Source organism: Hibiscus syriacus, unplaced genomic scaffold, assembly GCF_006381635.1.
Source record: "Hibiscus syriacus cultivar Baekdansim isolate YM2019G1 unplaced genomic scaffold, ASM638163v2 tig00116962_pilon, whole genome shotgun sequence".
Lineage (NCBI taxonomy): Eukaryota > Viridiplantae > Streptophyta > Magnoliopsida > Malvales > Malvaceae > Hibiscus > Hibiscus syriacus.
The window spans coordinates 8,241,652-8,254,420 of record NW_024063488.1 but is presented as its reverse complement, the minus strand read 5'-3'; the positions used below and the strand labels follow the sequence as shown (position 1 = coordinate 8,254,420).

Sequence of the window (12,769 nt, the reverse complement as noted above, 5' to 3'; positions counted from 1 at the left end):
AAATATTATTTTTATTGAATAAAAATAATGATTTAATTAAAAAATAATATATAAAGGGGTATTATTGTAATTATTCTTAACTATATAAGGTAAAATTTTATTTTTTTAGTCGAATCAAGTATTTTTCATTTTAAGCCCAAATCCGACATGATCCGAATATCACCTTTAAAAATCTCGATCCAACCTGACCTGATGCCAATTAAAAAAAATCAATCCTATCGGGTGCCCATTCCTAGTGACACACTGGGACCCTTCGCAGCCCGTCAGTTTCCCTCTGGTGTACAACGGTCTGGGCACCACCTAACCTAACCGGATCCCCCGCCCCCACACGCGTGGGTATGCCACGGTCCTGTTTCTCAGTCTCTGGTTCACTCTTGTGTTATTCAATAATCATATGTTTCGCATCACCTTTTTTTTTATTTTTGATACAAAAGCAGACAATTCACTTATATATAATGGCCTTCGAACCTATTCAAATCATTCAGTTTCCAAGTATCTAACAAAAATATTACTGCTACCCCTTTGGAACTTTTTTTCTTCCTTGTTTTTTCTCTTTTGATACTCTTGATAGCAACCTTAAACCTTCACCTCCTTCACTTCCTTCTTTGTATTTAAACAATTATGGCTTCATTTGGATTTGATAATGTTATGGTCCGGAAAGAAGATGCTTTATGCAAGTACAACATGGAGTGGAATTTGAAGATTGGTGTTAGCTTCATCGGGTTTCTGTTGGTTTTGTTTTTGCTTCCGTGGTCCTTGTTCCCCACTGTCGAGGTTGCTGGAGATTTTGCTCGATATTTGGTTTCTACTTTTAATAAACCACTCTTCGCGTTCATCCTCGTAAACAGCATCATTATTGTTGTTTATGTTTTATCTAACCAAAATCAGTCCTGGAAACCAACCGCCAGTCCTGATATATACGATGAGTACCTTAGCTCCCGCCGGAGTGTGCCCACATCAGCTGCCACCACCGCCGCCCCTGCCAAGGAAGAGACCATGGTGGACAAGCAAATCATCCTGGTAGAAAATGCAGTTGCTCTAGTTTCTCCAGTAGAGCAGCAACCTACGATCGGTGGCTGTGATACAGTTACAGAGGCAAAACGTTCCGTTTCCCCAGTTAAACAACAACCACCACCTACGGAGAACCGTACAGCTCCAACCGAAGTGATCAAGCAAAAGGAGTACCGAAGAAGTCGATCTCTGGTTTCAGAATCTCGAAACCAACGAAGCCGCATGTTTCGGAGGTCGGAGACGGCTATGATCAGTCGAGAGATGATGGTTACAGGCTCCGAGCCGCCAAGGAAATCAATGGATGAGATGAGTAGCGAGGAGTTTCAGTCGATAATAGATAGTTTCATCGCTGAGAAAAAGAAAACTCTGATGCAAGAAAACACCGCCCATTACACTGGGAGGAAAGATAAGTGCATGTCAATTGTGGTTAAGAATTAAGAGATTATTAGACAAAAATTAGTGAGTTAAAACATAATCTATCTCGATATTCGAATATGTAGGGCGTAGGCTTATCAGTATCCATATTTTTAACTACTATGGGATGTACAGCGATAAAATTTCCCAGGTTTTGTGGGAGTAAATTTAAGATAACCATGTTTTATGGAATATTGTGCTCTTTTCTTATTGCTTATTTGCCCATTTTTTTGCCTCCCCCCCTAATCTACGAATGATATTCTCTCTGAATCTATGTGCTGCTGTTTTACTCTGAATCAAACGTGCAATTATGGGTATATTCTGTTCTGGGTAAAAAATGAAAGTGCATTCTAATTATGAAAGGATATTATTTTATGAGGGCCGAAAACAAGAACTGGCAGGCGCAGAAGCAGCTACGGAATTCAGGGACAACTGAACTCCTATTTTTCATTTTCAGAAACAAAAGAAACTTTGATTATATACCATTTTTTCTGTGTTTTCCCCACTCTGACAGAAGAATTTATAGAATTTATTTCAGCTGCTCTAAGTTTCCTTTTACATTCATTTCCTTGCTTCTTCTTGGAAACACTTGTGTGATTGTGTTCCCTTGTCATCTATGGTAATTTTTAGATCCCAAATACTTATATATTCAGCTTCATGCAAAGTTTGGTCTTATTCTATCTGCTAATCAATACCCAAAGATCCAAAGGGTACAATGATGAAAGGCAAACAGCGTAAAAAAAAAAACTAAAAAGGCTATGAAATTCATCAAAAGCACACAAAAAAATGGTGGCTCTGGTGGGTGCTTTGCTTAATGAATACCCAATCATGAACATTTCACTGTTGTTCTGATTAAAATAACATTTGTTTACAGTAGTCTAATAGAAAAGCACATTTACACCTACATAATGGAGTAATAAATTAGAGTGATGGATGAATTTACTACCGAAAGCTTGAAATCTTCCACGGGAAAGTCAATAACTTTTACTCAAATTTAGGCACGCCCACTAACCAATAAACTAAACAGCCTTGTCTTAATTTCATCTTTAAACTTTGCTTATCATCATTACCTACACTAACTAGTGGGGGCTTTGAGGAACTTTAGACATGTATCATCTTAACAGCTTTGTCTTTAATTTCGTTTTTCTGCAATTCCAGACAAAGTTCCCCCCACCAGCTTTCCTTTTTCCTTCTTAATTCTCTGTTTCGTCCCTTGAAAGTGACATCTCAATTATTCTTCTAGTAATTCTCTTTTCCAGATTTTTTTTTTGGAAAGAAGAATCAAGTACAATAACCGAGGAAGCATTTTTATTTACCTACCCAGTCTCTATTTAATTCTACAGAAAAAGAACTTGTGTTTCGTTTGGTCCTGAGTGCTTGAACAAGGGACCACTGGGATTAAAGAAAGAGGGTTGGGTTGAGGTGTGAGGAAGGTTCTTTGCAATGAAGAACCTTGCTTTTGCCCACATATTCTAAGAGGGCGTCCTCAATCAACTCACCAACAAATTCATTTTGTTAACGGAAAAAAGCTGTGCATGCCACATTTCAACATGTTTGTGCGTGTGTGTATGTATATTATTCCCCTGTTAGAGCAGTTAAGCAAGAACTGCAGATAAAATAAGATCAAAAGCTGATTGTCATACTCTTTTCTCCTTGATTTTACCTCTCAAAATGAGTGATTTTGACCTTAGCTCTGAACTTCCATGACCTGTGATCTTTGTAACCTTGCAAGTAACCTTAAAAACTGGAAAATTTTAATCATTTGTATTATTCCAATTCCATAATTTACGTTTGACTAAGAAGTTTAAACTAAATAAGTATTTTCATTGCTTAATTAGAGAAAACCAAATATCAGTTTCCATGGAAACGGAAGATCCCAATTTCTTGAAAGAAGGCTGGTTGTTACATTCTTCATGTTTCGCTAGCACGAAAGTAATAATAGTTCCAATTATAAAATAAAAAAGCAAAAGGGTCGAACGAAAAATGCCAAGAAATATATATTTTTATATATAGAATATTTGTCTTCATATAGTAATGTATATAAATATTGGAGCGATTGTATCATTTTGTGTGATCAAAGATTTGTCATTTCATTCATTTATAAGGGGCAATCATTTAACGGACGATCAGGATTGGGGCAGCTGCCATGCCATGAAAGTCTCCTCAATTGCTATTGTTTTTTAGCAGAACTTTAAGAGTTATGAGATTGATTTTTGGATTTTCGCAAAAATAGCCAATCCCAGATATGAAGGTAAATTCGGACGTCCTATTTCAATAAAACTACGTTTATAATCATATATGTGCTGAGAACGACACTTGAGAAGAAAGGGAAACAAGTGAAAAATAAAATCAGACACATAAATTATGGGAGTTGGATCTACTTTCACTATGTTGGAAAAATTGTTTCCTCGTAAAACATGTGATTTGTTTTCTTACAAGCAAGGAAACCTGGACTGATTACGGCATGCACCAGTAGATTAGACAGCGTCGATGAGATCGAATGAAAATGGGATTTTATAATTAAATTAAATAAAAATGCTTTATTTGATTGGTGGATCAGTCAACAGCATGATCTAACAAAATGTTAAAATAGTCTTTTTTTTTTTTGCTTTTTTAAATATAAAATTGTGGGGAAGTCTTTTATTTCTACTTTTGTTGTGCTTTATTTGGTTCAAAGCAACGGTATCGTATTTAATAATTTATAAATAGGGTTGATCGGTGATGGATATTAATTGTAATTGATTCCAATATTTATAGCCTGTACTAGCAAAATTCGAAAATTTCAATGTTCTTTTTGCTTCGCTTACATTTACATGCAAAAAGAGAAACTTCAAACTGATTGTGCGTTGAGCCATGCAAAGGCAGAAGGTGATAATAGGAGTACAAAAATAGAATGGCAAAGTGCATGGCACAAGTGTCAGTAAAGACCCAATAAGCTGTTAACAGGCAGATCTGTTTTATGTTGGAGCTTTCCAAAAGCAATCATTCCTGAAAGGAAAGCACACGACAAGCATAGGTGAAAATTGACGAGTGCGTCTAAATTGGGAACGCTGTCCTTTGCCCCTACATCAAGGGTGGGTCTCCCCAATTTGGGTAATAAGGGTGGTGATATAGGACAAGCTGGATTAATTCCAGTAGGCAGGCTTTCTCTACTCTTTACGATTATTCTCTCCTATCCTTATGGGCTATCTCGGCTAAACTCACGATATAATGCACTCAAAATAAATAATTCACAAAATAACGTTATCCCAACATTATTTGCTGAAATAGGGCGAAATCAACAGTGTGGCCGTAGGTCGCCATGCCTTCCGGGCGACCTACGACGTGGCTTGCCATGCACAACCCAACCATAGGTCGCCATGCACTCCCAGCGACCTCCTAGGTCGCCATGCACGCCCGGCGACCAAGGAGGTCGCCATGCACTCGGGGCGACCAAGGATTCATGCATGGGGAGATTGTGCCATGCACTCGGGGCTCGGTTCATGCATGGGGCACTCGAGGCGACCAAGGATGACCAAGGAACGATTCATGCATGGGACACTCGGGGCGACCAAGGATCGGTTCATGCATGGGAAGAATGGGGAGATCGTGCATGTGTAGGTCGCCATGGAGTCCCGACAAGGTCGCGAGCAGGCGAGCATGCAGCAGGGCATGGATGGGCGTGCATGGGCGTGCTCCTTTGGCGAGATGGGCGTGCATGGGCGTGCATGGGCATGGAGGTCGTTGGCTGGTAGGTCGCCGGGCGTGCATGGCGACCTACCCCCGGTACTGTAGAGGACACCACTTGAGCAATTAATCTGGCGATCCCACTATTTCGTGAAAAAAAAAAATTCAACGCACTATCAACGAGATTTTGCCGGGCTAGGCTATCTCTATCTTAGCTTACCTATTCATTTGAAATGGTTTTTGAACAAACAATGACCCATGTCTTATACGTATACAATAATATATGCAAGTAATAACATTAGTCTTTGAATTTCTTAAACTGTGAGTTCAATAACTGCAATTAGTTAGTTGAATTGTTTTGTTCCTATTAATGTCCCGCACCATTGATCAAGTTATATTTATTTAAGATATATTTATTATGAATTCATTAAGCGATTTCATTGGTAAAATATAATATTATTTTACATAAATATTCTATGTTCGATTAATTACAACTGCATAATATGTGCATGTTCATTCTCATTTATTTAAGAATATTCTAAACATATACTACTCTAGTATCCTTGTACATCTCAGACTAATAAAAATATAGACATTATTAATCATAATCCGAAGGGATTCAATCTAAAATATTATTAATAGATTAAAAGTGTTAAAAATAATATTTTTAAGTAACAAATAGATATTATTAATATGAATTTATTTCAGCTTAATTAAAGTAATGAAGAAACAAAAACATTGAAATTTTTAATGAGAGAGTTTAAAAATCAACGAGATAATATTTGTTCGAATCATTAAATGGATAAACGATGAACAACACCCGTAATTTACATTAAAAAAGTTTTAAAAACTTATTTGAGATGAATTAAAATTTAAGAATTTATTTAGGTTTAATAAATGTTTAAAATTATTTAAGTGAAACATAAAGGTTTTATTTTTTGAAGATAAATAAAGTGACAAATTTAAAGGATTTTTTTTATATATATTAGGGTGATATCATTGTTAATTTTTTAACGACGGATATCAAAACGAATCATAAACTAAACATTAGGTATGATTTTGAAAAAGATAAAATTTAGATACCAAAATAAAAAAAATACTAATTTAGATGATAAACATATAGTTTATCCTAAATTTTCTAATAGCAATGAGTACCACTTTACCAATTTCACGTATATAAAAAAAATGATTTACAAATCAAATCATCTCGGTGATTAATAAAATGTTGTTATTCTTTAAAATTTCAGGTTTGTGAACAATGTATTGGAGATATAAATAATAAATGATTGAGAATTTTTAAATAGATATTATTTTATATTCCCTGCATATTAATAAATTATTTTATATTCCCTGCATATTAATAAAAAATAAAATAAAATGATTAGTTGAATCACTTTGACAAACACTTTTAGACCACGACATGTGTATACTTTAATAAAATTTTAGATTTTCAAATATATTAAAACATGTTATCACTTCAACAATAGTTTTGGGGGAAAATTCAATTAAAATGAATTAGATAATAATTTAAAATAACAATATCAAATTTAATTTGAAATATCAAAATTTTGTACTAAATAGTATAGATCAATACAATTTAATATTTGACAAAAATTAATCAAAACATAATGAAATATTAGTTTATGACCAAAATGATACAAATTAATTTATATCCAAACAATATCGATTATCATTTTTTTACAAAAAAAAGTTTAAGTCAGGGGTGACTTCTCAAATCCAGGGCCAAGGCATACCTAAGACCCAATTGAGATTTACATAAGACTTTACAAATTGTCCACCAAAAGTGGCGGTGGTGGGATTCGAACTTGGTCTTACAAACTCAAATTCTTGAATCTCAATCACTTGTGTCAACACATGTTGGCATACGACTATCATTTTTTACTTACTTTTAGATAAATGTAAGTATTATATAAAAAAGAAATCATAATCAATTGTACAAACATAAATCACTTAACAGAATCACTATTTACAAAATTCACCCTCAATCCTTAGGGTAAGATTGGCAACCAACCCAGCTTTTCCATTGCCCAAATCCTCCACTTTCAGACGAACCAATTCCTCTAGTCGACACACTTAACATAAATGTAGTAATTTTTTGCATAGATAATTTCCTTTGGGGCCATAACAATTTGCTCAATCCTTGAAAGGAACCTATAAAGATTATTATATAGCTCTTTGTTAATAAGGAAATTCTTTTGGGCTGAAATCAAAGCCTTCTATGGTAAGTTTAGTTATCTACTTCCTTTCTCATGTTACATGCATATTGTGTTGTGAATTTGTAGGTGTATTTCATTGATTTGGATCTGAAACCTTTGAAGAAAATGGAAGCCCATTACGAGTTGGATAAGAAAATTGTTAGCTGCTCTTCTCATATGGTGAAAACAGAGCATGAAACCCAGAAAGCTTTTAGAATGAACTCCAATGGAAGTGTAGGAGATCAAAGATATGCACTGGAAGACAGCTTCCTAAACCGTTACACTGAAGATTTTATTGGTGAGTGCAAGTACATCTTTTTATAAATGTTAACCCTATTCCAGTTCTTCTTTTTAATCTTTTATGCTTTTCAAGTATTGTTAGCTGTCAATGATAGAATATTCTTGCCGTTGGACTCGACACTTTCCCTTTGCTTGAACGAGGTAATGCATTTTTCATATCTTGCAGTGTTGATTTTTGTAATGCTACCATCATACATGCACGTCGCATCTGATTTCCCAGAGAGAGGGCTGCTTAACATTTCTTTTCAAGTGGCTGCTTACTGCTTAACAGGAGAAAGAGGTGGGAAGTGAGAAAATGACAGAACAGTGGGTAAAAAGTAACGGAGAAAGTGATGTATCAACTACTCACAATGCCATTACATCTCCAGCCCTCATCGCAAATTAAATTCATACAGCTGTATAGTAAATTTGCTGTTTTTGTTGTTGGAAACCTCGACGGATGAAAATTGTACTCTTGATTGCTTTAATGCCAATGAGAACAGATTTTTCTCTGAAAGCTTAACTAATGAATTCTGTTCTTTATTTCCTTTGACCAGTAAATGCTTTGATGCCAATAAATTTCTTACAGTAACCGCTTGAGTTATACTACATGGAAAGATCATTTTCCTGTGCGATGTTAGCTTGGACCTTGATGATCTCAATTCTCAGACATTAGCCTGTAACTTAACCAAGAATTTGCTTTGGAGATTTAAGCTCTTGGAGTTGAAGGAGAGCTACGAAGTTGAAAAGTGATTGGACCATTGGAGATAGAGAGTACATAGAAAACCTGCTAGATTTGTACTGAAAAACTCCAAGGTCACAGGGCAGACAGTACTAAGAAATCAGAAGAAAATGTTTTATCTGGTTACTCTGACAACATCCTCAGATTGTCTGTACAAATGATTGTATGCTCAGTCCTGTGGGAACTTCTCATAGCATCAAATCATCAATGTCCTTTGAAACAACTGCATGTATGATTTAATTTTAGCAGTATGAAACTGCAACCTCGCTCTATGTTTCATTAAAAACTGATTCAAGATCATTATGAGATAGAACTCTGAAAGTTCTTGGGTGTCCCTGTAAATTTTTTTACATTTCCACTGGTATCCAATCAAACATCTCTCTGGCATTTACTACTCAACCAACCGTGTCAGTCCATTTAGTTCCCAACCAAACTTCTATCCAAAACAAATTAGAAGAAAACATCAAACTCACAAGACATTTACATCTAGTCAAATTGAGAGACGTAGTAATAATTTTATATAAAGGACAACTTTGGTGAGTGTGTGTGCTTTATTCAGAACCATGTCAAAGGTTCTTTTCCCTCCAAACCAATTTAACTTCCATATTTGCTTCTATGTTATCTGATGTTTCTTCAGTTAATGCATTAAATTTTTAACTCATCAATTTCTTCTCTGCCATTCTCTCCCTGCAAAACTGACATCCTGCAGTACTTTTACTGGTCATAGGATGTTGTTCTCTGCTCGGACAATGTACTATAGAGTCTGACTCGTTTCTTTTCCTGTTGCAGAAAACAGTCCTGTCAGTGGAGCTGTTTTGTCCGAAGTGCAGGCAGAATGTAATGAAGGTAATTTCAGACATTGTAGGGATAACTTCTATCGTCCTCGATGCATCCAAAAATACCGTAACGGTGACTGGTGAAGCCGATCCCTTTAAGATCATTAAGAAAGTGAGGAAATTCAGAAAACATGCATCGATTGTAAGTATAGGGGCTGCGAAAGATGAGAAGAAGGACGAGAAGAAAGATGAGAAGAAGGATGAGAGGAAAGATATTGTAATATACACTCCAAACACGTGCCAGAAATGTGATGTTTGGTATGTTGTGCGTGATGACGTTTACCATTATTGTTCCATTCTGTAAAACAAAGATTCCCATATTCCGAATGTAATCATTTGTTGTAAATTTAGTTTCTACTTTTCACAGGTTCCAAATGATAAGAGGCAGAGGAGGTCATCTCTTCCGGTAGTTATGGATTAAGCATGAATGGCTTTTTCTCTACTATATCATAAAACTGTAAATGTTCCAATTTCATCGGCAGATTTCAGTTGATATTTGCTTTATGATCTATATTTTTGCAGAATACATATTTAAAAAACATGGGAGATTCATTATAGAAGTTGGAAGAACTCTATTAATGGTATTGTTCATCACTGTTCTTTGCAACTGTGAAAAAACCGGACATTGTTTTCTACCAACGGCTTAGATGAGTACCACGGTTGGAAACAAGACAGATCAATTGAAGGAATGAAGGTATCACATTCAAAGCTTGTCTCAATTTCAGTAATGTGAATGGCTTCACAACCTGGAGCATTAAGTGTTTCCCAGCATTTTTAAGACATCAAAAATATATATTCCCCCAACAATATGCAATGAAATTCAACAATTCTTGCTAAAATCTTACCTAAATATCTGGCCACCGCCAATGACAAACACTTTCTCTGTTGAAAAACAGTAAGGAACCTCAGCTAATAGTTCCAAAGTTGATGGAATGTTCCCACATATTACAACATTTTCTCCGGTTGTAATATCAGAACTCTGGGAACGAGTGAGGACAACATTAAGGCGACCAGGTAAAGGTCTATTTTCAAGTGGAATACTCTCCCGGGTTTTTCTACCCATTACTACAACATTCTTCTTCTCAGGATCCGATGTTGTCACTGTAAGTTCCTTGAAGAATTTGAGGTCAGAAGGCAATCTCCATGGTAACTTACCATCTTTCCCAATCCCCATTTCACGAGTTGCTGCCACCACAACTTGGTAATTCCTCAGGGAACTCTTAGGTCGGCTCCTTAGATTATCACCCGACAATGCAGAAAATCCAGCAGTCTCATTGAAACCTCTTAAAATTTGTGATCCAGAAATAAGATTGGAAAATCCATTTGCGTAACAACCCAGAAGAACCTGAAATTGGGGGAAAACGACGGTGAAAAAAACAAGTCAGATAATCGAGAATAACAAGGCCAGGAAAGATGAAAAATGTAAAACACATATAATTAGACAAACCTTGGGCAAAAGTATATTATTCTGAAGACGCGTCAACATTGAGAAGAAAACGAGAGCCAAAATCTTTGAATTTGGAACAAAAGACCAAATGAGATATTACTGTCGTAACCATTTTTTTTTAAAGTAAAATAATTAAATATTATTTTTTAAAAAACGATTATGACTTTTATTTTAGAAAATAAGTGATTTTGAATTTATTAGGATTAAATTGAAAAGAGAGTCGTCATCGACCTTTGGATTAAGTAGGTAGAATACCTAATAATGTCTTTTAAAACAATTTTAAGTAAAAATTATTTTTTTAAGACAAAAATGACATGCGTTTACCAGAAATCGTATTAAAACGGGTTTGTCGTAACCGTTTTTCGCCCAGAAGGGGAAAGACCGATGCCGATGGGGTTTTCTCTTTGAAAATTGTTTCGAAAGATGAAGAGTCGCCACCAATCATTTGAGGTGTGATTGGAACACCGTAAAAACCGGGTGATTTTAATAAAACATTTTATTTTTATCAAATACCGAGTTTTTGAGGTCTGCAAAATCCAGAAATCAGGTTCGGGAGTCGGTTACGCGTGGGGAAGGATTAGCACCCCCACAAGCGCCCAAAAATTGGTACCTAGTTGATTACCCTATATTTAAAATCGGAAATTTTGAGTTCGATCTTTATTTAATTTAAAAATCATTAAGGATGTAGAGTTTGAAAAGGGTATTCGTTTATTGAGACCGATAGCATTCGCCCCCGAGCGTAAATGCGGGAGATCAGCTATTCTGTCTAATAACCGAACATTGCCTCATTTTTAGAAAACATGATGTGGTTTTGAAAAGGATGTCGACTTATTTGGGGAGTTACCAGTAGTCACCCCCTGAGCACGATCGCGGAGGATATACTATTAATTCCTTAATAAGTGAACAGTACCTTAGATTTGTAAAAACAACGCAATCAAACAAAATTTTATTTGTCCTAATTAAACTAAAAGTAAATTAAGGATTTTTATAACTTAAAGTGTCAAATTATGAAAATTAAAGAACCTAGGGGTTCAAATCTAAAATGTAGGTTCTAGTATTAATACTATATATTAAAATGAATTAAATATTTACGTATTACAAAATTTCTTTTGATAAATTTTAAAATGATCGAATATTATCCTTAGTCAATTTATTTTGATTCGAGTTAAGTAATGCTCATGAGAATATTGTACAAATTCTTTCGAATTGAAAAGTACATGAAAATAAGTCTACATGCTCCTGATCAAATAAATTTACATTGCTTTACACGTATTAAATTGGTAAATATAATTAAAGGATATAAACACATTTTGCAAATGATTATTACCTATTATGCAATATACCTATATGGCATACATATATAATATTATATTACATATGAATTCATGAGATGCAAAATACGTAAATAAAACAAGTGCCGTGGTACCCTATTTCTGTCGATTGGTATTCGCGTAACATAGAAAAGTTAACGCTTAACAAAAAAAAAAAATCTTGGCAACATATTAATAAATAAAAAAACTAAAGAGTGGACGTTTGATGTGAATTAAAGAGAACAAATAAACAAAAAAATACCATCAGATAGTAAATTATTTAATAGTTGTAGTTGTTTCATACATAAAGTAATGGTTTTCTTGGGCCCTTTGTTCATCATTTCTGGAGTATTTCAAAGAAATAGGATCCACTTTCCTTCTTTTGTCTTGGAGTAGGTGTTGACCAAACATTTAAAAAATTTCTACCGGAAAAGCAGACTAATTTAAACTAAAAATACTAACTTTAAAATAATGGCTAAATTCAAATAAAAGTAAAATTACATCTATAAAATTAAAAATAAACTAATGACCTAAATACAAAATAAACATACGTTACAGGGTCTTATGTATGATTTATCCTATTTAAATTAAACTAAAACAATATGTAAAATAACATAAATAGTGCCTGCACATTTGAAAATAATCAGAAAATTAAAATAAATAAAGGACTTCTTTAAAAGAATGTAACTAAATTTTGAGAACCTAAGAATAATTTACCCTAATAAGTACGGTGACTAAAAGTTAATTTACCCAAAACTTTTAATATAAAACCTAATTTATGCCTAAACCTAAGCTAACTTACACACAGGAAATGCCTCACTCCTCTTCACTTTCATTTTCATCCTAAA

At 34.6% G+C, this 12,769-nt stretch overlaps 3 protein-coding genes across 4 annotated transcripts; 2 read left to right on the top strand and 1 right to left on the bottom strand.

The window, feature by feature from the left end:
- Positions 1–390: 390 nt before the first annotated feature.
- LOC120190418 lies at positions 391–1,691 on the top strand. The gene has a single exon (XM_039193499.1). The coding sequence runs from the start codon at positions 622–624 to the stop codon at positions 1,447–1,449; it is 828 nt and encodes a 275-aa protein (XP_039049430.1). The 5' UTR covers positions 391–621; the 3' UTR covers positions 1,450–1,691.
- A 7,170-nt stretch (positions 1,692–8,861) lies between these two features.
- Positions 8,862–9,514, top strand: LOC120190317 (heavy metal-associated isoprenylated plant protein 32-like). Its single transcript, XM_039193407.1, has 2 exons — positions 8,862–8,900; positions 9,118–9,514. Exons 1-2 carry the CDS (start codon positions 8,892–8,894, stop codon positions 9,466–9,468), a joined length of 360 nt encoding a protein of 119 aa, XP_039049338.1. The 5' UTR covers positions 8,862–8,891; the 3' UTR covers positions 9,469–9,514.
- A 236-nt stretch (positions 9,515–9,750) lies between these two features.
- LOC120190384 (bifunctional dihydrofolate reductase-thymidylate synthase-like) lies at positions 9,751–10,673 on the bottom strand. 2 transcript variants are annotated; one of them, XM_039193470.1, is made up of 3 exons: positions 10,612–10,673; positions 10,010–10,509; positions 9,751–9,930 (listed from the first exon to the last, which is right to left on the bottom strand). In XM_039193470.1, exons 1-3 carry the CDS (start codon positions 10,648–10,650, stop codon positions 9,756–9,758), a joined length of 714 nt encoding a protein of 237 aa, XP_039049401.1. In that variant the 5' UTR covers positions 10,651–10,673; the 3' UTR covers positions 9,751–9,755. The 2 variants fall into 2 exon arrangements, with proteins under 2 accessions (XP_039049401.1, XP_039049402.1); XM_039193471.1 differs by having other exon boundaries at positions 9,765–9,910.
- Positions 10,674–12,769: the final 2,096 nt, after the last annotated feature.